At 39.0% G+C, this 27,572-nt stretch overlaps 1 protein-coding gene across 9 annotated transcripts in view; it reads right to left on the bottom strand.

Annotated features, from left to right (window-relative positions):
• The window catches only part of CEP41 (centrosomal protein 41), a 51,415-nt gene that overhangs the window by 13,874 nt on the left and 9,969 nt on the right, over window positions 1-27,572 (bottom strand). Inside the window, exons 2-8 of one of the 9 annotated variants that reach the window (XM_074379056.1) lie at window positions 20,525-20,588; window positions 19,197-19,326; window positions 11,656-14,140; window positions 11,037-11,131; window positions 9,539-9,586; window positions 4,560-4,621; window positions 3,487-3,556 (exon numbers count right to left, since the gene is read on the bottom strand). In XM_074379056.1, coding sequence (XP_074235157.1) covers window positions 3,487-3,556; window positions 4,560-4,621; window positions 9,539-9,578 — 172 coding nt within the window. In that variant the 5' untranslated portion in view covers window positions 9,579-9,586; window positions 11,037-11,131; window positions 11,656-14,140; window positions 19,197-19,326; window positions 20,525-20,588. The other 8 variants (XM_074379055.1, XM_074379057.1, XM_074379058.1 and 5 more) reach the window with 8 other exon arrangements.

Below are 27,572 nucleotides of genomic sequence, written 5' to 3'. Positions count from 1 at the left end.
AGAACTACTGAGTATATGGTGCTGGGAATATTTCTCAACTATCTGGAAAAATCTAATTTAGACAATCACCACATGTCATATATCAAAATACGTAACAGATAGTTTAAATGCAAACAAGCCAACAGAAGAAAATGTAGGTAAATAATTTACCTACATTGAAATTTATGAGTCTAAGGCAATAAAAGGAAACAACAATAAAGGCTAATAGATTTGATCATGTGAAAATGCAACCTCATATATATCAAAAACCAACACAAAGAAAAGCAAAAGGTGAATAACAAATTAGGAAAAATATCTGTAATACATATGAATTTAAAAGGTTAATATACTTAATTTATCGATTTAAAAATTAACTAGCTCTTTAACATAATGTGAAAAGAGTAAAAATGCAATAGGATCATGTGCACGAGGTAAAAATGCAAACAAGTTTAAATTATTAACATGGAAAGGAAGTCTTTTTCCCGCTGAAGACATGCCGGCCCTCCTTCCTTCCCCAAGGGAAGTATTAGTATATTAAACACTTCCATGTATTTATGTCTCACTCTAGAAATAAAACATTTACAGCTTGTATATATTTTACTTCTTCTCCCTTTTGCATATGCAGGAGAACTGTGTGCATATTATTTTATACTTTGGGTTTCTGTTTTATTTTTACTTAATAATATAGCCTGGAAATTGTTCCAGCTAATCAAGATTTTTCTCATTTATTGTCAAGTTAGTATTGTTCTCTATTGTATAAAGATAATTATTCAGAACTCTTACAAATGACTAACAAAAACATGAACATCCTATTAGAAAGAAAAGAAAAAGAGCATGTAAACTCCTTAAAAGAAGAAATATGTATTTATGACCAGTAAACACACACACACACACGCAGAGTTCAATCTTTTTGTCAAATAAATAAAAAACTATTAGTCACTGTTTTTCATCTGTTGAATTGGAAAATATTTACAGAAATGATAATTATTCATTTTTAGCTAGGATGAGGAAAAACAGGTCTTCTCATTCACTCTTGGTCAGAATGCAAACAGGTACAGCCATGCTGGAGAGAATGGGGCGATCAGTCCTGGGTGCCTAAGATGGTTCCACCCTTTGACCCTCTGCAGTAAATTATCTTCAGGGAAAAATCAGAATCATACCCACATTTACATATATACATTATAGCATTATTTTCTAAAGGTGAAAAATCAGAAAACTGTAATGCTCAACAAGATAATTAAATTATGGTATATCCAAAGGACAGACATTAGATGACAACACGATCTTTACAATCGTGCTTTTGAAGCCTATTTTATGACATGGGAAAATATGAATGAAAAAGTGATAATTAAAAACAGCACAATACAAAATTACATACAAAGAATATAGATGTAATTGGAGTGAGGGGTTAGAGAGCGGGACAGTGGACCAAAACATTAACAATGATTATTCATTATTTAATTTTCTTCTTTATACACTTTTTACAGTTTCCTAACTTACTAGAAATACATTTTTAAGTTATGAAAAAGCAATAAACATTATAAAAGGAGATTTTTTTTATCCCTTCAGAGATAGCCAATATGCATACAGATACAATCTGCTCCCCAGGCACTCCTGAGTGAGTTATTATCTGTGTAGAGCACTAGAAAAACACTAATATTACTCACACATTATGGTGTCCTACTTTACAAGAGCCTATTTTGCTGTGCAAATTTATCTCAGAAGAGAAAATTGCATGTGCCCATATGTTCTGGTGCTGCAATCTCAACAATGAATTAAAGGACCAAATCTAGGTGCTTACATAACCCAGTTAAAATTGGGAGTACTTGTATGAGGAGACTCAATTATCTCTGTTACAAAGAGCTCTTATTTCTCTGCTGTGTGAGAGGCATCTGTCAAAGATAAATTCCTGTCGTTTTCAGATTCTCTTTATCCTCCCTAACAAAAACCAGCCCAGGGAAATGACAGTTGAGTTGCACAAACCCAGTGTTCAGACTTCCTGAGAAACTTGTCTTGAAATCAGAAGTCAAATTCCTGACCTACATCAACCTTAACAAAACACATTCCTCTTCAATAAACAGCCACACACTGATTGCTGGGTACTTCAGGATAAAATAAAGACCTTAACTCTGTGTATTCTTTTCATGAGAGTAGAACTAAGAGGTTTTATTTTCAACTTGGCAATTAAGAAAAGAGATCTGAAGCCTACCTGTCTTTCTAGCCTTATCTCCTACCCAGCGCCTACTCTTCCCTTAGACCACAGTCAGATTGGATGACTTGATTCCCCAAACATGACTGGTGTGCTCTCCTCCCCGTGCCATTCCCAAACTGCTCCTCAGCCTGCAACAGCCTCATCTTTAACTTGTACCTGTTAAGATTCTACCCCACTTCAAGGCCCAGTTCCAGTGCCTTGAGGAAGCCTACCTTGGTCTTCCGTTTTGTTGCTTTTTGAGATGGAGTCTTGCTCCGTCGCCCAGGCTGGAGTGCAAAGGTGCGATCTCGGCTCACTGTAACCTCCGCCTCCTGGGTTCAAGCCATTCTCCTGCCTCAGTCTCCTGAGTAGCTGGAATTACAGGCGTGCGCCACCACACCCGGCTAATTTTTGTATTTTTTTGAGTAGAGACAGGGTTTCACCATGTTGGTCAGGCTGGTCTTGAACTACTGACCTCGTGATCCACCTGCCTTAGACTCCCAAAGTGCTGGGATTACAGGCGTGAGCCATCATACTCAGCAGCCTACCTTGGTTTTCTAACTGTGTCTTTCCTTCCTTGGAACTCTCCCACAACATCCTGTATCTTTCCTAAAGGCACTTTTTAGAATCCCTTAAGGGTACAATGAAGGCAGTGAGAAGACCCTGGATACTACTGGAGACACTCAGATTTGTAACCCAGGCCTCCTCTTTACTAGCTGTATCACATTGAGGAGGCAGCTTAACCTCTGCAGCTTGGGCCTCTCATCTGTTAAGTGTACCTTCCTTCCAGAGTTTTTGAGAAGATTAAGTAAGAAAACTCATGTGAATTCACCTTGCAATATACCACCAACAAACGATGGTTTCCTTCCATTCCTGTATTTTAAAATTCTGCCACCTAAGTAATTTTGTGGTAGTTATCATTCAGCTCACCCAACACAGATGTGTGCACATGCACATATGTAACTGTAAATTTCAGGGAAGCAGAGCTGTGCTTTGTTTATCTCTGTAGTCTCATAGCACTTAATGTGTAGGTACACAGAATGCTAAAAATATTTGTTGAAAAAAGTACTTAGTATATTAAACACATCCAAAACATTTAAAGCTGTAAGTGTTAGAACAAGAAAACCAGATGGCTTTTTAAAATAAGCATTAACAACTAAAGTATCAGGTAGCATTTCCCTGAGAGTAACAATCTAATTACAAATAGACACATCAAAGTCCCAGTCCCTGGGAACAGACAGCAAATGTGTACAGGGTGAGTGTTTCAGTCAAATGGTCGGGTCTGTTATTTTCCCCACACCCTCAATTCTCATTACCTTCCAGCCTTTGAATCTCCTCAGCTGTCACTTCCAGTGTTTGATCAGAGAGGGAAGCAACTTGGATGACCTGATAGAAAAAGGAATGAAATGTGTGGATGTGTGGATGTTTGTTTGTTTTTAAACAGAGGCAATTTTGTCTGCTACAAAAGAGGAGGAAACAACAAACATCAAAGATCTCTTGTTTTAAGAAGCTGTCAGTGTCCTCGACTGAAGACTAAATCTGAGGCCTCCTTCCTTTTGTGTTGGTAATATACTGCACATGATCATTTCAGAAGAAAAGACACACTTAAAACACTACATAAACTTAGAATGCTAAGAGGATAATTTAGGACAGGAAACATGAGTAAGAGTTTAAAACCACATCTGTATATGACCTGGTCCAAGCATTACATATTATTTCTTGAAAATGCAATACTGACCTACCATAACATAGAATGATTATCAGCAATTCTCCATGCAATGAAGAAATAAATGTAATAATGAATATACTGATTACAGCGTTTTATACTTCTAGACAGTATTCATTTTTAAAGCACTTTTTATAATTTAGCTCACAAGACCCAAGATTCGACTTGAGTTATGCCAGTAGAACTCTTGCTTGGAAGCTGGAGAGACACCTTCTTCATAATTTTCAAATGAAAGAAGAAAGCAACTTGCCCAAAATAACAAAACAGCTTATAGTAGGATGATTTGGAAAAGATCAAAGAAAAGGGGAAATCACTTGGTTTCCAAAGAAAAATGTTGAAACAATCCAGGATCCAGAATTTTAGATTCTAAATATTAAGTTAAATGGATAAGGAAAAAACCCCTAAACCACAAATTTAATGAATTAAAAGTAGGACAAGCATTTACTTTACAGAATTCTTATCAAAGAAGAGAGAAAAACTTCTCATCATCCTCATGTAAACACACATACCACATACCAATTAATCCTTCCATAGCTGAACAACATACAAAGAATCAGAAGAAACTCCTCTGCAAACATTCCCTAGAGTTGAATTTAGAAATACTCACATAAAGTGACACAAATTAGACAGTCTTTACTTCAATGCAAAGATCATGAAACTTACCAGCTGGGCAAAAGTTGTAACTTTTAGTCTCTTGAAAAGCTCATCTTTTTTGTACCTATAATCTGAAAAACATGGTAAGACAAATATTTATCTAGATTTACTTTTCCTTTTTAAAGCTATTAATTTTAGTTGTGAAGTTATGTGGTCTTTCAAGTTATTTATATGCTTTTACATCTATTATCTCGTTTGCTCTTCATGATATCCTCAAACTTAGGTGTGGCAGGTGGTATTATCATCTGTTCAATTTGCTTCCCTTTGCTTTGTCATTAGAAAGCGTAAAGTTGTATTTATAAGCTACTTTTGGTCTAGTGAGTTTACCCCTTGCCTTTATTTTATTGGTCTATCATTTTCCTTTAACTAAGCTGTCTCTTCTTTGACCACATTGGACTGCATGCATTTTTGTAAGCCACCTCAAATCATTTTCAGAGCAAAGCAGGGAAGAAATGCCTGTGTTTTACAAATGAGGACAGAGACTCAGAGAGGCTGAGTTGCCCCAGTTCAAACAGCTGGCAAGACATTCATGCCCCACTATTCTGACTCCAGCTTAAAAAAAGAGCAGTGATATTCCTGCCATTCCACATTATGTTGGAGCTGTAGGATGACACTTCTATGTGTGTGTTGGGCATACAGTTGTGATTGGTTCTGATCATCTCTCAGTTTCTCTCCAACTTCACTTCATTAAATTTTTTTTTTTTTTTTTTTAAGATGGGGTTTCACCATGATGGCCAGGCTGGTCTTGAACTCCTGACCTCAGGTGATCCACCCACCTTGGCCTCCCAAAGTGCTAGGATTACAGGCGTGAGCCACTGTGCCCGGCCAAAAAATTAACCTACTCAGTTTCACAAGATGAAAAAGTTCTGCAGTTCTGTTGTATGACAGTGTGAAAATACTTAATGCTACTGACTTGTACACTTAAAAACCATTGCAATGGTAGGTGTTATGTGTTTTTGCTGTTTACCACCATTTTATTTTATTTAAACATTTAATAAAATATTTAATAAATAATATTTAATAAATAAATATTTTATATTTATTCTGTTGCCCAGCCTGTCACCTAGGCTGGAGTACGGTGGTGTGATCTCAGCTCACTGCAACTTCCACCTCCAAGGTTCAAGGAATTCTCCTGCCTCAGCCTCCCGAGTAGCTGGGATTACAGGCACCTGCCACCATACTTGGCTAATTTTTAAATTTTTAGTAGAGATGGGGTTTCACCATGTTAGCCAGGCTGGTTTTGAACTCCTGGCCTCAAGTGACCCACAGTGATCCACACACCTCAACATCCCAAAGTGCTGGGATTACAGAAGTGAGCCAGCACACCTAGCCCCACCATTTAAAAAAACAAAATAAAAACCAGCTTAAGCCAGATTTGATGGTTTATGCCTGTAATCCCAACATTTTAGGAGTCCAATGCGGGCGGATCACTTGAGTTCAGGAGTTTGAGACCAGCCTGGCCAATATGGCAAAACGCTGTCTCTACTAATAATACAAAAGTTAGTTGGGTGTGGTAGTGCAAACCTGTAATCTTATCTACTAGAGAGGCTGAGGTGTAAGAATCACTTGAACCTGGCAGGCAGAGGTTTCAGTGAGCCGAGATTGTACCACTGCATTCCAGCCTGGGTAAGAGTGAAACTGTGTCTCAACAACAACAAAAAATAAACTTAAAACATCAATATTTTTCAGTGCTGTCTTTACAGTTCTGAGCTGTAACTAAAATATAGGTATTTCCGCACTTGTGTTAATAATTCTTCCTATCACATTACACAGTTATTAAAAACTAAGCCAATCTCACTTTATCTAGTATCTGTTCCATAGATACATGTTAAAGGTTAGCTTCCTTAAACTGTTTTGAAGATGACAGCCAAATTCTGAATGGTTTTCAGTGTTGATATCTGCCCACCCTCAACCTTTCCTCCTCACCTAGATTTTTATATTGGTACCCATGACTCCCTAAATGCTGCCTCATTATTTCAGAATTACTAAAGGTTAACTGGTTAACTGCTATGACCTTCATGGCATAAATGTCTCATAAACCAAGACTCCTAGCGACAAAGGAAAGGATTAAAGGTATTTAAGATTATTTACCTGGTGTTACTAATCACTTCCATGAATTTTCCAAAAACCAGCACAGACTGGGTGGTTACTTTGGAGGATAATGTAATCTTGGTTTACTAAGCAACTTAAGGCTCAAGAGTCAGGAAATGATACTGGTTTAAAAATTAGCCTTCTGTAAATAAATCAAGGCTTTTTAAAAATAGGGGATTAAACTTCTCTGTTCCAAAATGTCTTAAAGAGAGCAGTTTGGCTAATAACATACCATTACTTCTAGAAAATGCTTAGAGATGCTTCTTCTAGATACAACTATATGCAGTGGAAAATGTAAAACCTGCCAGGATGCAGACCCAAATAGGCCAAGCTGAGGCTTTACAAAGTACAACCAAATAACTACAGTGTTCCTTTTGATTGCTACCAACTTGCCCTCCAAAAGTCATTTATGCAAACCAAAACAACAATAAATCAGCAAATGGAAACAGCTAACAGCTGTCAAGTAGTTTGCCCTATGACATTTATCCAGATATTCTTTTGGTATGGTTAACATAGTTTGAAATGCTTCTAAGCATAAAATGTATACTTTAAAATCCCCTTTAACTAAACAGAGATTCATTTATACAAACATAGAAAGACTGCTTTATTCTAAAGATTGACATTTCTACTGTCTTCTGCACAAGCACTAGAAGCCCCCTACGTATTTGAACCTGAACTCTACGTACCTGGTTCTGGTTTAGAAGGGCAGCCGTCAGTAGGACTTTCTGACATTATTACTGAGAGATAAAAGATCAAACTAGACGTTTTATGGTAAGTTTAAATTTTTATAAAAAGGATGACTTGGAAGGCTCTGTCAGTCTGTCCTTGCAAGAGCGAACAGAGCTTTAAGAATGGAGCTTCTGCTACTGTGTCTTCTCCCAAACTCTGTGTTGAAGACAAATAATCCTAGTTTCAGATTCGTTATCAAGGTTTGCTTCTCCTGTAAGTTTTGGATCTAAGTCTGTCTCTCTCGAGTTACTGGAAGGACAGAGACCTGACTATCTAGGATGTTTCACACTGGGTCCAACTAGTGTCATCTAACCACCAGAAACCAAGAATGGGCTTTGTAAATTGTCAATAGACACAGAGTGTCTATTTTCTCCAGGTAGAGTGGAAAGAATATTCAGATTACAAAGGATTTCTGCATTTTCAGGGTTCTGTTGAAACGCGTAATTAGCAAAGGGAAGTTGGGCTCACAGTGGAAGATGAATCAAAGGAAGTAACAGAACAAGGTCTGTGGTTTCACAGAAAGAAATGGCATCTAAGGTAATCTGAGTAAAGTGATGGGTCTAGGGTATCATGAAACAAAGGAATATTCTCCTCCCTTTCAACCCCAAAGAATGCTTACAACAGAAAATGGTGAAAGAAAAGGAAATATCTTCCAAAATGCAGATGTCAAATGAGAATCTAAAGCAATTCTGTCAGGGAATCAGCACAAAGTGTGTGAAATGGGGTAACAGGAACCTCCTGCTCTACTAAAAGGAAGCCCTCCACTCCTACAGAGGCAAGGTGAAGCAAGCATTTTCAAGGCTCTATTCCAAGGGTTTTTCTTCTGGGAGGTCACCTCCACGTGAGGTTTAGATATTAAAGAAACCACATTGTACTTTGAAGAAATATTTTAAGTGAGGTTCTGGCAATCTTGGTGGAATGGGACCTTTTTATGGGACAAATTTCTAGTGAGGACATGTGAACTCATACTCAGCTGCAAATGGATGAGAGGTGACAGAGACGACGAACCCAAAAAGAAGCAGGCCAGCTGGATTCTTCCTGCCTTAGATGAGTTAAGGATGGCAACAATGAACTGTAGGTGAGTAAATGAGATCTTTCTCCAGAGTTTAAAAGTATATATTTTATATAGATATTTAAAATACATATATAAAATGTTTAGAAAAAAGAGGATACTGTGACATTACATATTTTTAAGAAGTCTGTAGCATGTTATAGCTGAACATGGCAAATGAAAACACAGCATAAAGCAGCTCCTGAGTCCACATCTATTGGTTGGGGTTTCCCAATATTGCAGTAATTCAAATGGAACACTTTGATTTCAAATGAAAAGGTTCTGCTGTGTAAAAAAAGAAAATGTTCTGGTGTATTCTGGATGTGTCATTTTCTCTTTCAAGAAGATGTACATTACCAGAGCCAAGTCCTGAACTATGATCAATCCGAGTACCTCTTTACCACCATTAACTAAATACTCTCCCTAGCACTGGGTTCTTTTATTGAAGAAATGGGCAAATCCATCTTAGAAAACAGATGTTTCTATTTCTTCCTTAATTCTGGCCTATACGTCAGTTTTAGACGTAGATTGAAAAATTATGATTTTGTGCAAGGGAAATGCACTCAATGACTAGTAACATATCTTTGCAGATTTGGTTTTTAAAAGGCTGTAGATGAAATATGATTTTTAATGAAAAGAAAACATACGGCAATGAATTGATAATGTGTAACACTAAGTTCTCATATCCCTATCTTCCATGAATACTCTCATTTATACATACAAGAACGTTCTGAAGGAAGATATTATTACCCCTATCTCAAATAGAGACATAAGACAGAAAAGATGAAATATCTTGAAGAAGGACATGAAGACTGTAGTACAATGACACTAGAAGCTTAAACAGAGCTCATTCCACCAGATCTGACTCTACACGCCAACATCAATGTTTCCTATGGCATGCAAGTAGGGCAGAATTTAGGCCCACAGGCCACATTCTGAGGAGCTGCCCAGGATAGCACCCAGGATCTCCCACAGCCCTTGAGGCACCTGCTAGGCTTATCTGCCCATCCATAGCTCTCTGTGCCCATCAGCTGTAGAACACAATTGTTAGTTCAGAACCAACTTATAAAACAACTATAGACTTCCATTTCCCCAAACCATTAAGAGTGTTACTTACTTTTCTTAATCTCTTCTAGCTTCTCAGTATATTTAGTCATACTGTTACCTAAAAAGAAAATAAGGATTTTAGATATACTTTAAATGGAAGAAAATGAGTACCACTGTGGAAACAGAATGGAGGAAAGATATTCCCTAAGCTTTCCTATCCTGTTCTTAAGGGATTCTGGACAGCAGCAAACAGGCCACACATAGGAAAAATCTTTTGGATAATACAGCATTATTAAAAGCTGCAGAGCTGAGGGAAATGTTTTGGTAGAATGTTAAGCTGGGGTGCATACCCCCAAAACATTGAAAACTTCCAGGAGATACAGATGATCTTTTTTTTTTTTATCAATTTATTTTCCTTTTTGAGTCTATGCTTTTCTCCTCCTTTTATCTCCCTTGCCCCCTCGACAATCTTTTTGTGAGGAAGATATACAGAAGAAGAGCAAAAAGGAAGCAGTGTTCTTTGAATGCCTAAAATGTGCCTTTGTGGTTACCTAAGCAACCCTCTCCTCTTGGCTTTGTCTTCACAGTTTCCTTCTCTTTCCTGAACTTGCTCTTCCACTATTCATGCTCACATTGCAGTATGAACTAGACTACAGTCTACACACTAGTATTCACCATAGGTTTGATGTGCTGAGAACTAACAGCAGATTCTCACCACTGTGGACAGCCCCCAGCCCTCATGTTTTATAGTATGGTTCTACAATCCTAGGCACTGGCCATGGTGGTTTGGAGGTTTTCAGATTCAAAAACTCAGCCAGGAACCTTCTGGTTTCCAACAAAATTCTAGCTGTCAAGCCAGGGGCTATTACTTTTTACTGAGTGTGCTTCAATTTGATTCAATTCAATGCAGCAAGCTCTTTCAGACAGCTAAAAGGTATCATTCAAAATAATTTTTCATTTCTAAAACTGTGCTCCTAACTTTTTAAGCCTGGAGAGGATCTAGTCAGATGCAGCCCCAACAGCAGATGAAAGAAATGTTTTCAATTAATAGCATGAACTGACATTTCAAGGACTGTTATGAACCTCTCTTCATGTTTGGGTCAGAAGCAGAAAAAGAAAATCCTTGCTCTGAAACCCAAAATACATTTTCAAAAAACAACTTATTTCATTGGCTATTATTAAATCTTTACCATAAATTCATCATGAAATAAAAATTGCAATTGTTTTTTTTTCTTTCCTTCCTTCTTTTTTTTTTTTTTCTTCTCTTTTTCTTTCGGGAAGGCCTAAGCCTTCTCAAGAGAGACACTGAGTACCTCTCAGAAGAGGTCCAAACATCACCAGGATTAGAACCACATACGGTCTTTCCTAAGTTCTTCGGACTGCAATTGACCTGTGATGTGACCAGATCTTCAGAGCACAAGCCACGATTTCTTCCTGGACACACATCCCTCCTGCCCACTGCAACTCTGAACTCGGGCATAGACTAGCTTAGTCAATACAATAAGGGAAGAAGACAGCAAATCAGTACACTGTTCAGCTTCCCAAGTCTTATTCTTAAAATATTTTACCCAGTAGCTTTAGGTTATATGTTCCTGAGTCACCCACAGTTGTGTGTTGCTGACATGGCAGGTAGTTTCTTTCCGCTAGGGAAGCTTCAGGCAGTCTAGTCAGAAAATGAAGGACAAAAAGGATCACTTGATTTATCTGCTGACATGGCAAGTTAGTAACTAAGCCAGGATTCACATTTCCAACCTGTTGGAAAACACATCTTTTCCTGTTGTGTTGTTGTTAAAAAAAAAAACAAAACACAATTAATCATGAGATAAATTTGTAGGAAATGCTACTTCCTTAATAGTGAGAGGTGGGGATCATCTTACGTCGTAAATTCCCTGAGGAATGAAAAACACTAGCCAACCTTATTTATCCAGTCTTTATTACTGAAACACTGCTTCCAAACCACAGTGGTTTCTACTAACAAAGTATCTACATTTCATTTCTCCATTAATTATGAACATTTCACGGTAATTACACCTAACACTTTATCTTGTATCAGCCAACCCTCACCACAATGCAGAAGGGTAAGGGTAAGCCATCATGCCCACTATTTGTTTTCCCCCTAAAGGAGAAGGCTGAGAAACAAAGTTTTCTGCAGCGTTATACAAATATTTGGCAAAATTCTCAACAAACCTGAGAGGACTACTGATGAGTTCTTTTCAGTATAGACATTCATTCTATCCGAGAATGGGGAAAAAAGAGAATGGAGGATTTCTGCCTTGCTTTAATTGGACAAATGAGATAGCAGGATGGCTGACACAAAAAAATCCCTAAAAATGGTTTGAGAAAGCATGAAAAGTAGCATTTTTAACCCACTTTGTACACTGCTTAGATCTTAAGTAAGATTGCAGCCTATCTTACTATATATAATTGCCTCTGAAAATAGTTTCTGACTACCTTTTAAAAAGATTGGAAATGAATCCATTTCATAATTCATTTATTTATAAACATGGCTTTGTTTTGCACAGAAGGAGCCTAAGACTATCCAAGAACTATTTTGAAAAAATTGAAATTACACATTACTGCCAGATACATTTTCCTAGATAAAACTTTTTGATCAAAAAGAAAAAAAAAGTCAGTGGCTCCCCATTGCTTCTTAACTAAAGCTGAAACTCCTTGCTCTAGCGCTGGATGCCAACTCACTACCTCTTCAATGTTGCCTTAATTACTTAGCTTGACAAACTCTCAGTCTTCCATTCTCTAACATATCACCTTGCCACATACTCGTAATAGCTCACCCAACAGGAAGTGACCTTTCCCTCCTCTTGAGCTTCTATAGCACTCAGCTTATGACTCACACGGCATTTATCACTGTACTGTCTTATCTACCTTACTAGACGGAACACTGAAGACTATTTATGGGCACGTACACACACACACGCACGCACACATGCACAATCTTTATCCCTTCCATTGTCTAGCATAGGAGACACTAAAAAATATTTGCTGAATGAATGTCAGGAGCACTGGCTCATGCCTATAATTCCAGCACTTTGGGAGACTGGGGAGGCAGGATTGCTTTGAGCCTAGGAGTTCCAGACCAGCCTGGACAATATAGTGAGACCTCGTCTCTGTAACACACACACACACAAACACATGCAAGTTAGCCAGGCATGGTGGCACATCCCTGTACTCCCAGCTACTTGAGAGGTTGAGGTAGGAGGATCACCTGAGCCCAGGAAGGGGAGGTTGCAGTGAGCAAGATTGTGTCATGGCACTACAATGTGGGCGACAGAGTGAGACCCTATCTCAACACAAACAAACAAACAAACAAACATCAGCCAGCTGTGGTAGCTCACACCTGTAATTCCAGCACTTTGGGAAGCTGAAGTGGAAGGACTGCTTGAGGCCAGGTGTTAAAGACCACCCTGGCCAACACAGTGAGACTCTGTTGCTATAAAAATAAATAAATAAATAAAAAGGAAAAATATGTATTTGCTAATTAAATATACTATGGAGACTGACTATCTGAAAAATCCTTATAATGAGTTCTTTTATAATGTAAATAATCACATCCCAATTTGGTTTGAGTTTCTATACATCTGATTTTCTTTAAATTATGTACAACTTGACTTACGTACAGTATATGTTAAGTGCTACGTATATGACTCATATTGCTTCACAAATCAAGCAATCTAGAAATGCAGAAGGTAGTATTTAGCTTCTAATTTGTTTAAAACTAAAGTTGTGATAAAAGATATATAACAAAAGTTTATAATTAGTATCAAGAGGAAGAAACCACCCAACTATATCAATAGTGCTATGCAAAGACAGAGTATACCTGATTAAATGAATGACTCATTTGTTTTGTTTTCCTATAATTTAATAACATTATTTATACTGAGCCAATGAGAAAAGCAAGTGATTTTGTGCAGCAGTAGTCTGAAGTGGATGAGATTTATAATGCACGAACTCAGTTGCTAAGAGACAACTCCATGGCTTTATTTTTCTTCAATATTTCCCTCCTTTATGGAGAAGTTCTCTTGGCTCGGAAGAGCAGAAAGCATGAAAAGAGGCACAGTGGTCCTTTGTTAACCTCAATAAGTGATATGCGTGTATAGTGCTTTCTGGTTTATAAAAGCCTTTCACATACATTTCTCTCTTTGACGTAAGAAACAGAATCAAACAACAAATAAAAATGAAGAGTACCTAGTCTATAATGAGTCTGAGTGCTTACAATCAAGGCTATTAGCAAATATTCAGGAAAAGTAAAGGCCAAAGAAAAAAAGAGGGAATGACTAGTTTATCTAGAGATAATAACAGGAAGGTAAATTTTTAAAAAGACAAAAATAAGGCTAAAAAAGACTGAAAAAAAGCCCACAGAATTTCAGAAAGCTAAAGAAATTGGAAATTAGATTGAATATAGATAGAAATGAGAGGACAATGCAGCCAATGAAAGAGTGTGGGGACAAATAAAGGGAGAGCCCTGTGGTTTGGAAAGTGTCCCTTAATCAGCCTGCAGTGCTGCAAAACAGAAACCCAGAGAGGGTGCTTGAGAATATACAAGAACCCTGCGGTGGTGACTGAACAAAACGCAGCCAGGGATTTCATCAGAAGCATAATCCATTCATGGCACAGTCTGGCAGTGCTGGTGAGCTGGTAAGACACACTCAGGCACCTATGGAACAAAAGAAATATAATTCTGAGATTTTTAGCCATGGCTGCACATCAGTATTTGAGTTTGTATGAGAAGCAGAACCAGAGGTTTAAAAACAAAAAATAATCTTTACCCAGGAAGAAGATAGCAGTCTTTGCAGTAGAAGATGATTTGGGTGAAGACAGGAGATATCAGAAAATTCTTGACTTCTTGTGATTACTCTGAATTGCCTGCTGTTTGCTAAGAAAAGATTAAAGACCCATCTATTTAGCCTAAAAATGAGAAATGCTCACTCATTCCTGTGCCTATTTCCAATGCTCTGATTGCAGAGCTTAAAAACAAACCACAGGTAGAAATGCTGTCCTCTTACTTGGGCTATAAGGCTATAAGGTCCCTTTTCTCTTTTCTTTTCTTTTTTTTTAAGACAGAGTCTTACTGTTGCGCCAGGCTGGAGTGCAGTGGCACAATCTCAGCTCACTGTAATCTCTGCCTCCCGCCTCCTGGGTTCAAGCGACTCCTGCCTCAGCCTCCTGAGTAGCTGGGACTACAGGCATGCGCCACCACACCTGGCTAATTTTTGTATTTTAGTAGAGACAGGATTTCACCACGCTGGCCAGGATGGTCTCGATCTCCTGACTTTGTGATTCACTGGCCTTGGCCTCCCAAAGTGCTAGGGATTGCAGGCATGAGCCACCGTGCCCGGCCTGTTTTCTTAACTCCTCACCCTTTTCACCTCATGACACACATACAATGATAACATGTAGATAAAATGCTGGGTTTGGGTTGCTCTAGGCCCTGCTGGCTACCCAAAGGGCCGTAGGGATCTGTATCTTGGCACATAATGCATAGGCTGCTGCCCACTAGGTAGAAAATATTTTCTGAATACACGGCGCAGTAAGTCACAAAAATGCACAGAAACGCAAGCAATAAATAAAAATCTTTCCCCTAAATTGACTTTAGAATAACTTCTAAATTTGAAACAACAAAAAAATTGAACACTAGAATAAGATTTCTCTCCCACACTGACTTTAAAATACTTTTGAGTTTTAAGCAATGAAACACACTTTGGTCCTTCTAAAAGCTTTATAAGACTAGTTTGGGAGACTTCTGCTTCCAGAAAGATGGGGTAGATGTACTTAGCTACTCCTCCAGCTAAGTAAAAGAAAACCCTTGACAACCCACAGAATGTGAGAAAATATTTGCAAATCATATTTCTGACAAGACTCTAGTATCCAGAATACATAAAATAACTCTTTTGTGCGTGTGTGTGGAGATGTAGTCTCTCTCTGTCACCTAGGCTAGAGTGCAGTGGCATGATCTTGGATCTCCGCCTCCTAGGTTCAAGCAATTCTCCTGCCTCAGCCTCCTGAGTAGCTGGGACTACAGATGCATGCCACCACGTCCAGCTAACTTTTTGTATTTTAACAGAGATGGGGTTTCACCATGTTGCCCAGGCTGGTCTTAAACTCCTGAGCTCAGGCAATCTACCTGCCTCAGCCTCCCAAAGTGCTGGGATTACAGGTGTGAGCCACCACTCCTGCCCAAAAGAACTCTTATAACTCAACAAATAAGAAGAAAAATAACCCAACGTGAATATGGGCAAATGATTTGAATAGACATTTATCCATAGGAGATATACAAATGCCAAAAAGCACAGGAAAAGGTGCTCAAACATTATTAGTCATTAGGAACATGCAAATCAAAGCCATAATAAGATACCACTTCATGCCCACAAAGATGGGTATAATGAAAATGATGGACAATAACAAGCATTAGTGATGATGTGGAGAAAATAGAGCCCTCCTACATTGCTGCTGGGAATGTGTGAAGTGGTGTGGCTGCTGTGGAAACAGTTTGGCAGTTGCTCAAAAAAGAGTTACCATATGAAAAGCAGTTACCATATGAAAAGCAATTCAGGTCCTAGGTATATGCTCAAAAGAATTAAAAACACATGTTCACACAAAACTTTGTGCACTGATGTTCCTAACAGCACTATGTCCAGTAACCGGAAACAACCCAAATGTCCATCAACTGATGAGTAGGTAAACAAAACGTGGAATAGCTATGCAACAGAAGATTATTTGGCAATAAAAAGGAATGAAGAATTGACACATGCTACAACATAGATTAATCTTGAAAGCATTACACTAAGTGAAAGAAGCCAGACGTAAAAAGCTACGTTTTATGCATCTACATGAAATGTTCAGAAGAACCAAATAAATCCATAGATACAGAGTAGACTAGTGGTTGGTTACTCAACGCAGTAAATAAGTCATTTCTCCCTAAATTGATAAACAGTCTTAATGCAACTCCTATCAAAATCACAGCATTTAAAAAGTAAATGTAAATATGATTATTCTAAAATTGATATGGAAAGGCAAGGGAATTAGAATAGTTAGAATAGCTAAAATACTTGTATAAAGAAAAAGCAAGGCTGGGCACTATGGTTCACGCCTGTAATTTCAGCACTTTAGGAGGCTGAGGTGGGTGGATCACTTGAGGTCAGGAGTTCATGACTAGCCTGCCCAACATGGTAGAACCCCATCTCTATCAAAAAATAAAAAAGTATTAGCCAAGCATGATGGTACCCGCCTGTGGTCCCTGCTAGCTAGGAGGCTGAGGTGTGAGAATTCCTTGAGCCCGGGAAGCAGAGGTTGCAGTGAGCTAAGACTGCACCACTGCACTCCAGCCTGAGCAACAGAGTAAGACCCTGTCTCAGAAAGAAAAAAAGAAAAAAAAAGTGGGCATAGTCAGTCTAACCAATTATAAGCATCTAATTCACTATACAGCTATAGTAATAAAGACTATGGTATCAGCAGAAGGCAGACACATGGATCATGGGATCAGAATAGAGAAACCAGAAATAAACCCATATAAATATGCCCAACTCATTTTTGACAAAGGTGAACACAAAATTAAATGGAGAGAAGGTAACCTTTTAAACAAATGGCACCAGACCAATTGAATATCCATAAGCAAAAACAGTCTTGACGTGAGTCATACCTCTTACATATAAAAATTACCTCAAAATTTATCATGGACTTAAATATAAAACTATAAAACTTTTACAAAAACAATTATGATAGAAAAAAAAATTGTTGGGATCCAGGCCAGGCAAAGACTTTTTAGACTTGATAACAAAATCATGATCCATAAAAGGAAAAGCGGATAAAATGGACCTCATCAAAATTAAAAACTTTTGTTCTTCACAAGCCCCTGTTAGGTGGATGAAAAGGCAAGTTACAGACTAGAAAAATATATTTGCAAACCATATATCTGACAAAGGACCAGTAGCTAGAATGTGTAAAGAACCCTCAAAATTCAACAGTAAAAAAGCAAACAAACTAATTAGAACATAGGCAAACAATATGAACAGGTATTTCACCAAAGAAGATTTACAGAAAACAAGCACGTGAAAAGATGTTCACCATTGCTATAGGGAAATGCAAATTAAAACTGCAATGGGTACTGGGCAAGGTGGCTCAAGCCTGTAATCCTAGCCAAGGCAGGTGGATTACTTGAGGCAGGAGTTTGAGATCAACCTGGCCAACATGACAAAACCCCGTCTCTACTAAAAATAGAAAAATTAGCCAGGCATGGTGGAGCGCACCTGTAACTCCAGCTGCTCGCAAGGCTAAGACAGGAGAATCACTTGAACCCGGGAGGCAGAGGTTGCAGTGAGCAGAGATCATGCCACTGCACTCCGGACTGGGTGATGGTGTGCGACTCCGTCTCAAAAATAAAACAAACCAAAACAAAACTGCAATGATACGCCATCATACAGATTTCAGAATGGCCAAAATAAAAAGCTGGGGACAACACAAAATGCTGACAAGGATATGGAGAAAAGGAATCATTCATCCATTGCTGGTGGGAATGTAAAATGGTACAGTCACTTCGAAAAGCAGTTTGGCATTTTCTTAAAAAAGTACATGGGAAACTATCAGCAGTTGTACTCCCGAGCACTTACCACAGAGAAACAAAGATTTCGGTTCAAACAAAAATATATGCATGAGTGTTTATAGTACTTTTACTTTAATACCCAAAAAGTGGAAACAACCCTGATGTCCTTCAACAGGTAAATGGTTAAACTTGATATATCCATATCATGAAATACCAGCTATTAATAAAATGGAACAAGTTACTGATACATGCAACAACGTGGATGAATATCCAGAAAATTACGCTAAGTAAAAAAGCCACTCCAAAAGGTTGCATACTACATGATTCCATTTATACAGTATTTGTGAAATGACAAAATTACAGCAATGTAGAACAGACTGGTGATTGCAGGGGCTAAGAAGGGGGTAGGACTAGAAAATGGATGCGCCTATAAAACGGCAACATAAGGAATCCGGAAATGTTCTGTATCTTGACTGTACGTATCAATGTCAGACTGTTGTGATAGTGTATTATAGTTTCTTTGGGAAACTGGGTAAAGGGTACATGGAATCTCTCTGCATTGTTTACAAAATATATACGCATTTAAAATTATCTTAAAAGTTTAACCAAAAAACCAGTTTAAAAATCTCAGGATAGAAAAGGATATATGTATTTATTATGTATTATAAAAAGCAGATACACTTTTATCTCAATACCAAAAAAATGAAATTATCTCAGGCACCATTATTGAGTCAAATTTTGGTTAAGAATTGAAGAATTAAAGAGGAAGAAGGGAGCTGTCATTAACAAATCCCAATTTAATATCCATGAGAAAAAAAACAAACTATGAAGGCATAGACCAGGCGTCCCCAAACTTTTTACACAGGGGGCCAGTTCACTGTCCCTCAGACCGTTGGAGGGCCACCACATACTGTGCTCCTCTTACTGACCACCAATGAAAGAGGTGCCCCTTCCTGAAGTGCGGCAGGGGGCCGGTTAAATGGCCTCAGGGGGCCGTAGTTTGGGGACGCCTGGCATAGACAAATCTATATATCTGAAATAAACCTCAGCTCTTAAAGTTTTAATTATAAGAAAGCATATAGATTCCAAAAGAAATTCCTTCCTTTATAGTACTCTGTAAAATAATATCTCAACTCCTCAGAAAAAATATAGCATTTGAAATCTAGGTGCTTACCTCACAGAATCACTTACTTCAGAAGGGTGGATCACAGTTGCAATTAGGGGTTAGATGGGTAGAGATGAAGGAGTTGAGGGTTTTTGTGGCAGAAGAAACAAGGCTGGGGGAAATGCAGGAACAGTATGGCCTAAGAAACAGTACACCAGACTTGGCACCAGATCTCCAGTATTGACTTCCTCATCCTGCATACAATCCTAGTTCTACCTCCATTACTGAACTCCGAATAAATGACAAATTCCCTATGCCACAATTTCCTCCTCTTCTAAAACAGATAATATTTTCACCTGCCCATCAAACAGGATATTTGCAAGGATAAATACCTGTATGGCATGGAAATGTTTGAATGAAGGGTACCAAGAAATAGCATCTGCAAATGAGGTGAATTTAAAACACTGAATTTCAGTCTATTTTATATGAAGAAACATGCATAATGGAAGATAATGATTTTTGAAGGAGACTGAAGAAAGAGAAACAAAATGAAGAAGATGATTCAAACAAAGTCAGCATCATCATTTACTTTTCTCAATTGTCTTGCGGTTACTGGTGAAAAATCTGGTATTGCTAAAGGCATACAGTACCCCAATCCACTAGCGAAACTATTTTAATCACATGAATTTTCCACACCAGTCTTTAAAAGGTTGAAAAAAACCAAAAACAAACAACCAAAACCTCACAAGACTGCAAATCCACTAGGGTCTGGGCAACAGTCTTTATCACAACACTGAAAAATTAGGACAGCACGGAAATAAGCAGTTCATTTTACCTGCACTGCAGCACTAATTAAATTCTGACTGGTACTTCAGTTACTCATTCAAGTCTGTCTGCCTCCACTTGAATCTAAGCTCTTTGACTAAAAAAAGACACAATTCATACTCATCTTTACATCTCTCATAGTCCATAACTTCATATATGGTCAGCATTTTGCAAACACTGCATTGAACAAATATGCATGTGTCTATAATCTATTACTGCCAATTTAAAGGACTATACTTAAGATATTCTAAAATAGAGGCTGACCTCCTGATATTTATTTAGCTTCAGCACTGAAACTTATTGAACAATGGTTTTGATTTCTGGAATTTCACTTTTTCAGTTTATATTATTTCTTATGTGGTAAGGAATAATAAGCTAAATAATGTGAATATAAATTTTTACTGATAACCTGAAAAACATCTTTCAAGAATAAATCCTGAGCCCAGAAAGACATCAGGCAAAACACTGAGAAACTCTTAGCTGTGATTTATACTAGGCATGTTAGGTTGCTTTCTGCCAGTAATTAACTACTGAATTTTTAAAAAAATTCTTATTTTCTATTCTTTACTCACCAGTGTCCAGTCTTGATTTGACATGCTGATATCTTGGGTTCTGTGGTATCCTTTTGGTCAGATACTAAAAAATAAGGAAATTCACAATTAATTGGGTTAATGTAAAGATAAGGGTGGTGAAGTCAGGAGTCGGATACTTAAAAAATAGGGGAAAAATGCTAAAATTTCTTAGACTTTAAAGATGGGGCCAGGCGTGGTAGCTCACACCTGTAATTCTAGCACTTTGAGAGGCCAAGGTGGGCAGATCACTTGAGGTCAAGAGTTCAAGGCCACCCTGACAAACATGGTGAAACCCCATCTCTACTAAAAATATAAAAATTAGCCAGGTGTGGTGGCATGCACCTGTAATCCCAGCTACTTGGGAGGCTGAGGCAGGAGAATTGCTTGAACCTGGGAGGCAGAGGTTGCAGTAAGCAGAGACTGCACCACTGTACTCCAGAGCTGCATGACAAGAGTGAGACTCCTGTCTTAAAAAAAAAAAAAATATAATGAGTTCCAGAGCTCCAACTGCCGTTTCAATATAGGATTGTTTTCTACAGCATTTCCATAGATGAATATATTTATCCTGTTTCTGTCAGAACACTTCCATATTTCATCAAACTCATCCCAGAGCACTACATGATGAGGAAAAAAAAAAAAAAGCTCCTCAAAAATTATTTCTTACATTGAGCCCAAATCAGTCTCTCCAATTTTCATTCAGTCCACTGTTGCAACCCATCGTTAAGTCATCTGCCTCTGCCTCCAGAAATCTGTTAAAATGACCAAAGGCAGTTGTCCTGACCCTCTTTCATTTCATTTTTTCTTATGATGGTTTCTAGGCCATTTCCTCGAGATTGTATATGTCTTTCCCCTGCAAGGGATGCAGACCCAAGCACAGTGCTCCAGATGTGGGCAGGCCAGGCCCCGGTAGGGCAGGCTCCCGCTGCTCCCCAGGGTTTGTGGCTCCTGGGATGGTGACCATGGCATCTGCTCTCATGGCAGCTGAGGCTCACCCCGGGCTCAGTACAAGTTTATGGTCAGCAAAAATGCGTATGTCAGGTTTCCTTTGTGCTGTTGTCTGGTAGCTAACTCTTTGAATCCGTATTCAAAGACATTAACCCACATTAAATTACAGTGGCAATTGTGAAACCCATTCAGTGAGGAGAGGCTAATGAATAAAGGTATTATGAAACACAGCTTTCTTGTTAAGGCCTTTTCCTGGCCTGCAGGTATGAAAGTCTTTTCTTCAGTAACAAGTAGGTGTGGAATATGAAATGACCGCAATGCCTTTCCAGCTTTATCTTCCGCTACCCTCCCCCATGTTCCCATGTTGAAGTTGCAGGGAATGTCCCCCTAATGCAGCATTCATTCAGGTTGCCAGTCTTTGCAGATGTCTGCCTAGAATGCCTTTCCTTGACTACTCCTTGGGAAAATGTATTTCCTCTGTAAAGCTGTCCAGTACAGAGTTAGGCACTTTTTTCTCCCTGGCTCCGAGTACTCACAGCCCGCACCATTGTTTAAACCTCAGTCTTCTTCCCTAGTCTAGGATTCCCTTGAAGGCAGGGGCAATGACTTACTCATATTTGTATTCGCCTAGGACCTAGTGTATGGTAAGTACATTTATTGATATTCAGTCAATAAGTGAATACTGAAAATGCAGATTGTATTATGGCAACTATCTGGTTCCTTAGAAGAGAACACTGGACTTATAAAAACTGCACCCTTTGCCTTTGAAAACAGTTACCTACATACAGCATGCTCTGTCAGGAAAACTGTGAAATAAACATTTACCTATAAAATAATGGTTCAGATGACCAACAAAGCATACAAACAACATGGGATACTTTGGTGTCTTATAAAATATCTGTTGGCCGGAGTTTTGGATTTCAGGACCAGGGAGAATTTTTTAAAACTAGGGGCACCTACAGTTATCACCTTTTAATATTGCCAAGGGCATAAAAAACCAAAGCAAAGCAAAAGCCTCACAACTATCTGCTATTTTAACATCTAAAAGGCAAGAAAAAAAAAGTCCCAGAGTAAAAGGGTCAGTCCTTCAGTGTCATTAAAAAAATTCATGACATTGTGTTTTTCACTTCACCCCAGGCAAGTCAAATCTTTATCAATGAACTCTTAGCACTGGTCCTCAGATTGTGTTTGGAACCACTAAAGCTTGTTTCTCCAAATAATCAGTCATTTGTCTATATGAGAAAGGAACTATAATGCCAATTTCAATTCCTTCCCCAGAGGAAGACAGAGCAGATTCTTGAGTAAAAACAGGAAAACGTACAAAAACTGAAAAAGCGGACTTCAGTACAAATTCCTTAGAGAGACAGTATCATGGAAAAGTGAAACCAACAAGCAAAAACAGGGAAAGTATGTGCCTGGTAAACTGAGTCAATTAATGCTAATACTAGATTGCAGTTATCTTAGGCTAACGGATTTTTTTCTTTTTGCACTCTATTTTTTAAAAAATAATTTCTATACTCTATTTCCTGTTTTTACTTTTGTTTTGTTTTTCCCACTAGTTTCCTAGCAAAGTGTCTCTTAAAAATTCCAGGCTAGTCTCTGCTGAACCGAGGGGATTTGTCCATACCTAAGCCAAAATAGCTAAGAAGTGAGGGTGTCTCTGGGGATCAGGTGTGGTGGCAGCAGAATGATGAGGGGAGAAAGTGTGGACAGCTGCATGGCTGAGCCCTTCCCGCCCCCAGTTTTCCCTTACATAGACTAATGAGAAATCCATATGCTACAGGAGAAAAATGTCGTTTCTTTTCTGTGTTCCCACTGCAGTCCAATTTCTTGTTCCTAACTTTCTAGTACCAACTGCAGCGTAAAACTATTTGTGCTCCATTGCAAGCCGAGCACCATAGATTTTATGGAACTGACATATTTTTTTCTTTAGAATTCTTGCTTTGGGGTGGGGGGCGGTGACTGCTTCTTGACCTACTGAACAACTGGCTTTCTTTCAATTACATAAACAGGATGGAATGGTGGAAAGTGCAGAAACTGAAAGAAAAGCTGTTTTCAAGGAAGACTGTTTGTTCATTCAACAAAGACTTATTGAGCACCAACCACTCATTCAGCGGGCATTTACTGAGTGCCTACTAGGAGCAAGCCTCTGTGCTCAGGACAGAGAGGTAAAAAACACAGTCTTTGCCGTCCAGCTTTCGCTGACTGCTGGGAAGACAGACAAGTGGATAAACAGATGCCAGGCTGCATGAGGAACAAGGAAAGGGAAGGAGGGGGTATGACAAAAGCATATCAGATTGGCACCTAATCCAGATTAAAAGAGTCAAGAACTGTTTCTTGAAGGGTCACTTATGAGCTGAATTCTGAGGGTTGAGGAGGTTAGTCAAGCTAAAGTAGTGGGCAGGAGCTACGGGGTTTCTGGTGAGGGAAAAGCATGGCGAAAGAATGGAGACTAAAGGGAGCACCAACAGTTTTCAGCAATCTAACATTAACTGGCAGGGCTGGAACAGAGCGGGAAATACGGGGATAACCGATGCTGGAGAGGCAGCAGGAGCAGAACACCAAGAGCCTTGTGTAGACGTAAAAAACACTTGGTTTCATCCTACAGATCAGTGGATCTCGAACAGATACCATTTTGCTCCTTGTACCCCCAAGGACATGTGTTAGTGTCTAGAGACATTTTTGGTTGCCACAACTGGGTGATAGGAGGTGCTACTGGCATCTTAGTGGGTAGAGGCCAGGGTTGCTGCTAAATATCCTACAATTACAGGATAGTCCCAGCACAAAGAATTAGCCAGCCCAAATGCCAGTAGTGGCCAGGCTGATGAAGATGATGAGGGGTCACTGAAGAAGTCTGAAGAAGGAGTGACAAGATGATATTTCTGTTTCAGAAAGGTGACTCTGGCAGCAATATGGAGACTATGAGTCAAGAAAGGAGGCATGAAAATCAGTTGAAAGGCTGTTGTGCTAAAAGGATCTGTAGTCCTAAGGAAGGGCCAACAAAGATGAAGAGACCATTTCCAGAGAAATCTTTAAAATGTTAAATCAATATAATTTAAAATTGACTCATGTAACAAGAGGAGGGCAGTGATACCATTCTCCAAAAAAGAGTTAAGGAGGAAGCACATATTGAAAACATAACATGGTCAGGTAGAGCATGCTGAGTATGCAATATCTATGGGTTGTCCAAAATGGAAGTACTGGCTGGGCACAGTGGCTTACACCTGTGATCCCATTAATTTGGAAGGCTGAATCAGGAGTATTGCTTGAGCCCGAAAAGTTCAACACCAGCCTGGGACACAGGGAGACTTTTGTTTTTACAAAGAAAACCCAAAACAAAACAAAACAAAAATTAGCTGAACATGGTAGCTTGTGCCTGTGGTCTCAGCCGCTCTGGAGGCTGGAGTGGGAAGATTCCTTGAGCCCAGGTCAAGGCTGCAGTGAGCCGTGTTCCTGCCACTGCAATCCAGCCTGTGTGACAGAGCGACACTCGCCCAAAAAAAAAAAAAAAAAAAAAAAAAAAAGCGAAAAACAAAATGGACGTATCTAGTTGGCTATTTGGGTCTAGAAATCAGGAGAAAGACCTGAGCTAGAGAAAATAAGATTTGGGAGTTGTCAGCATACAGTCAGCAGAGGAAGCCGTGGAAATGAACAAAATCATCCTGGGGAAACTGCAGACTGAAAAACCCCAACAATTAAGGTCAGGTAGAGGAGAGATACCTTGGATGGAACTCAGAGGCCATACAAAAGTGGGTCATGAAAATTACATCAGGGAGAAGGGAGTGGTCAACAGTGAACAATGCTGTCAAGTCAGAGAACAAGAGGTCAAGTATGAACAAGCAAACAAGAATGGAGGTCAGATAAGAGACCAAGAGAAACATGGATTTGAATGCAGCAAACTAGGACACTGTGGACAGCCGTGGTGGAAGCAGCTATGGGAAACTGATAGGGCTGACACAAAAACAGCAGGTCAAGTATATGAGAGGCGAGGGAGGAAGGAGGACAGTAGCTGTTTGATCTTTACTTTTTCCCTTAAGAGAGTTGCCAAGGAATAATCTTTGTTGTTGTTATTTTGTTTTGGAAAAAAAAAAAGAGAGAGAGAGAGATTTGAGGATGTATACAGGCTAATGGGCAAGATAAGAGAGGCTGAAAATGGTATGGAGAGCGTGGGAGAGGATGAGGCCCAGAGCCCAGGCAGCAGCGTCAGCTTTGGATTTATTTAAGATAAATATATAAGATAGATAGGTGGTCAGAATGGAGTTCATCTGGAGGAGGCAGGAAGTTGAGAAAGTTCATGTTTGTGGTATCATTACAGGCTCTTTGAGAACAACCAAAAATGTCAAAGACCCTTTGAGGGTTTACATTAAAAAATAATGTCCTCCCTGTCTTCCCACCATGCCAGCTATTTCACTTCTACATGACTTTCAAGACCCAGAGCAAACTTATCTTCTGGAAAGATTCCTCTGAAGGCCTCAGTTGATGGAAATTTCTCCTTGCCTGCCTATTCAGTTCTTTGTACCACTGACACTCTTACTTCCTGCACTTGGGACAGGGGCTCTAACTTGTAGATCTCTGTACCTGCTACAAGACCCTCTACTAATGAGAGAGCAGTAAGTACCTGCCAGATGAAGACCTGAGCAACATGCAGTGTGCATGCTGGTGCCGCCTGGACAACATGAACATCAAGGGCTCTAGGAAAGAATCTCAAACGAGAATGCACATCCACTGGGGGTGATAAGGAAGACTTCATGGAAGAATGGACACTGGAGCTGTTTTAAGGACTGACCTGTGGATAAAAAAGATGGAACGGAGGAATGGAAAAAGTATTCCAAGTGGAGAAAATGTTTAATAGCAAAGCCACTTTAAAAGCAAGCTTAAAGAACAAATTGTTCTATTTGTGGGAGATGATTTAGCAACAAGAAACATGGTAATGCTGCTAACATTTCTTGAGCACTTACTACGTCACCAGGCACTCACTAAGGATTTTACCTACATTATCATCCCCTACAACCACTGCATGTCTTCATTCCAGCAGGGGTTCTTAATATGGGGAACACTGACAGGTTTTAGGAAGTCTATGAGTCCCATGAAACTATGCAAAATTATGTATATATATATGTGCCTTTTTCTGGAGAAAGGTCCTTTGGTTTTAACCACATTTTCAGAGGGGATGTAACCCCAAAAGAGTTAGGAATCATTGGTATATGGAACCCTGTGATCTAAGACTGGACAGGGACAGGTAGGCTCCTACTGGAGAAGCCTAAGTATAGACTGAGGGGTCTGGACTAGGTCCTGAAGGCAATGGAAGGTACCAAAAACACTGAGCTGTGAGCTACACAATCTAATCAGTATTTTGGAAGATGACTAACATATGCAAAGTTAAGACTGGGCTATGTGAATACATGGATATTGGAGAAGAAGGGGTAAAAATGAGAAGTCAGATAGGATTTTTCTGAAAGTGAATATTGAAAAATGAATGAGCTTTTCAAGACTTTCCATCTCTTTCAAAATGGGACTTACAAAGTTGTTCATATTTCAACGGCAACATATGTAATACATTTAAAATATTTTAAAAAATACTATTACACATTTTGTTCAGACTGTCTCTACTTATATAGAGAGGAAATCCATAAAATGAAGAGAGTGGGTACAAGTTTTACTACAGCCACATATAAGGCAATCTCACATTTAAAATGGGTCTTTTAAAGGAGAACTTTTTAAAATGGGATTTTTAACCTGGACTAATTACCCTGATCTCAAACACCAACCTTGGTCCCTGTTTCCAGGTGCAGCAGCCCTACTTTCCCAGCAGCTACCACCTGTAGTTAATTGTATTTTTCAAGATAGACAGAAGAAAATTTCCCATCCCACTTACACTATGATGCTACACTCCTCCCACTGAGGGAAGGGCTTCTGCTTCCTCTCCTGAATCTGGATGGGCCTGTGCCTATGAGGGAAGCAGTGACATATGACTTTTGAGGCCAGATCATGAAAGGCAATACAGCTTCCATCTACCTGGTTCTCTTGGGATACTTGGGGCCACTCGGTCTGTGATATTTTGTTATGGCAGCCTATAGAACTCAGCAGCTATGCTGTGAGGAAG

Source organism: Saimiri boliviensis, chromosome 10 (genome assembly GCF_048565385.1).
Source record: "Saimiri boliviensis isolate mSaiBol1 chromosome 10, mSaiBol1.pri, whole genome shotgun sequence".
NCBI classification, from domain to species: domain Eukaryota; kingdom Metazoa; phylum Chordata; class Mammalia; order Primates; family Cebidae; genus Saimiri; species Saimiri boliviensis.
The sequence above is the reverse complement of the archived record's forward strand: the minus strand, read 5'-3'. Positions and strand labels throughout refer to the sequence as shown.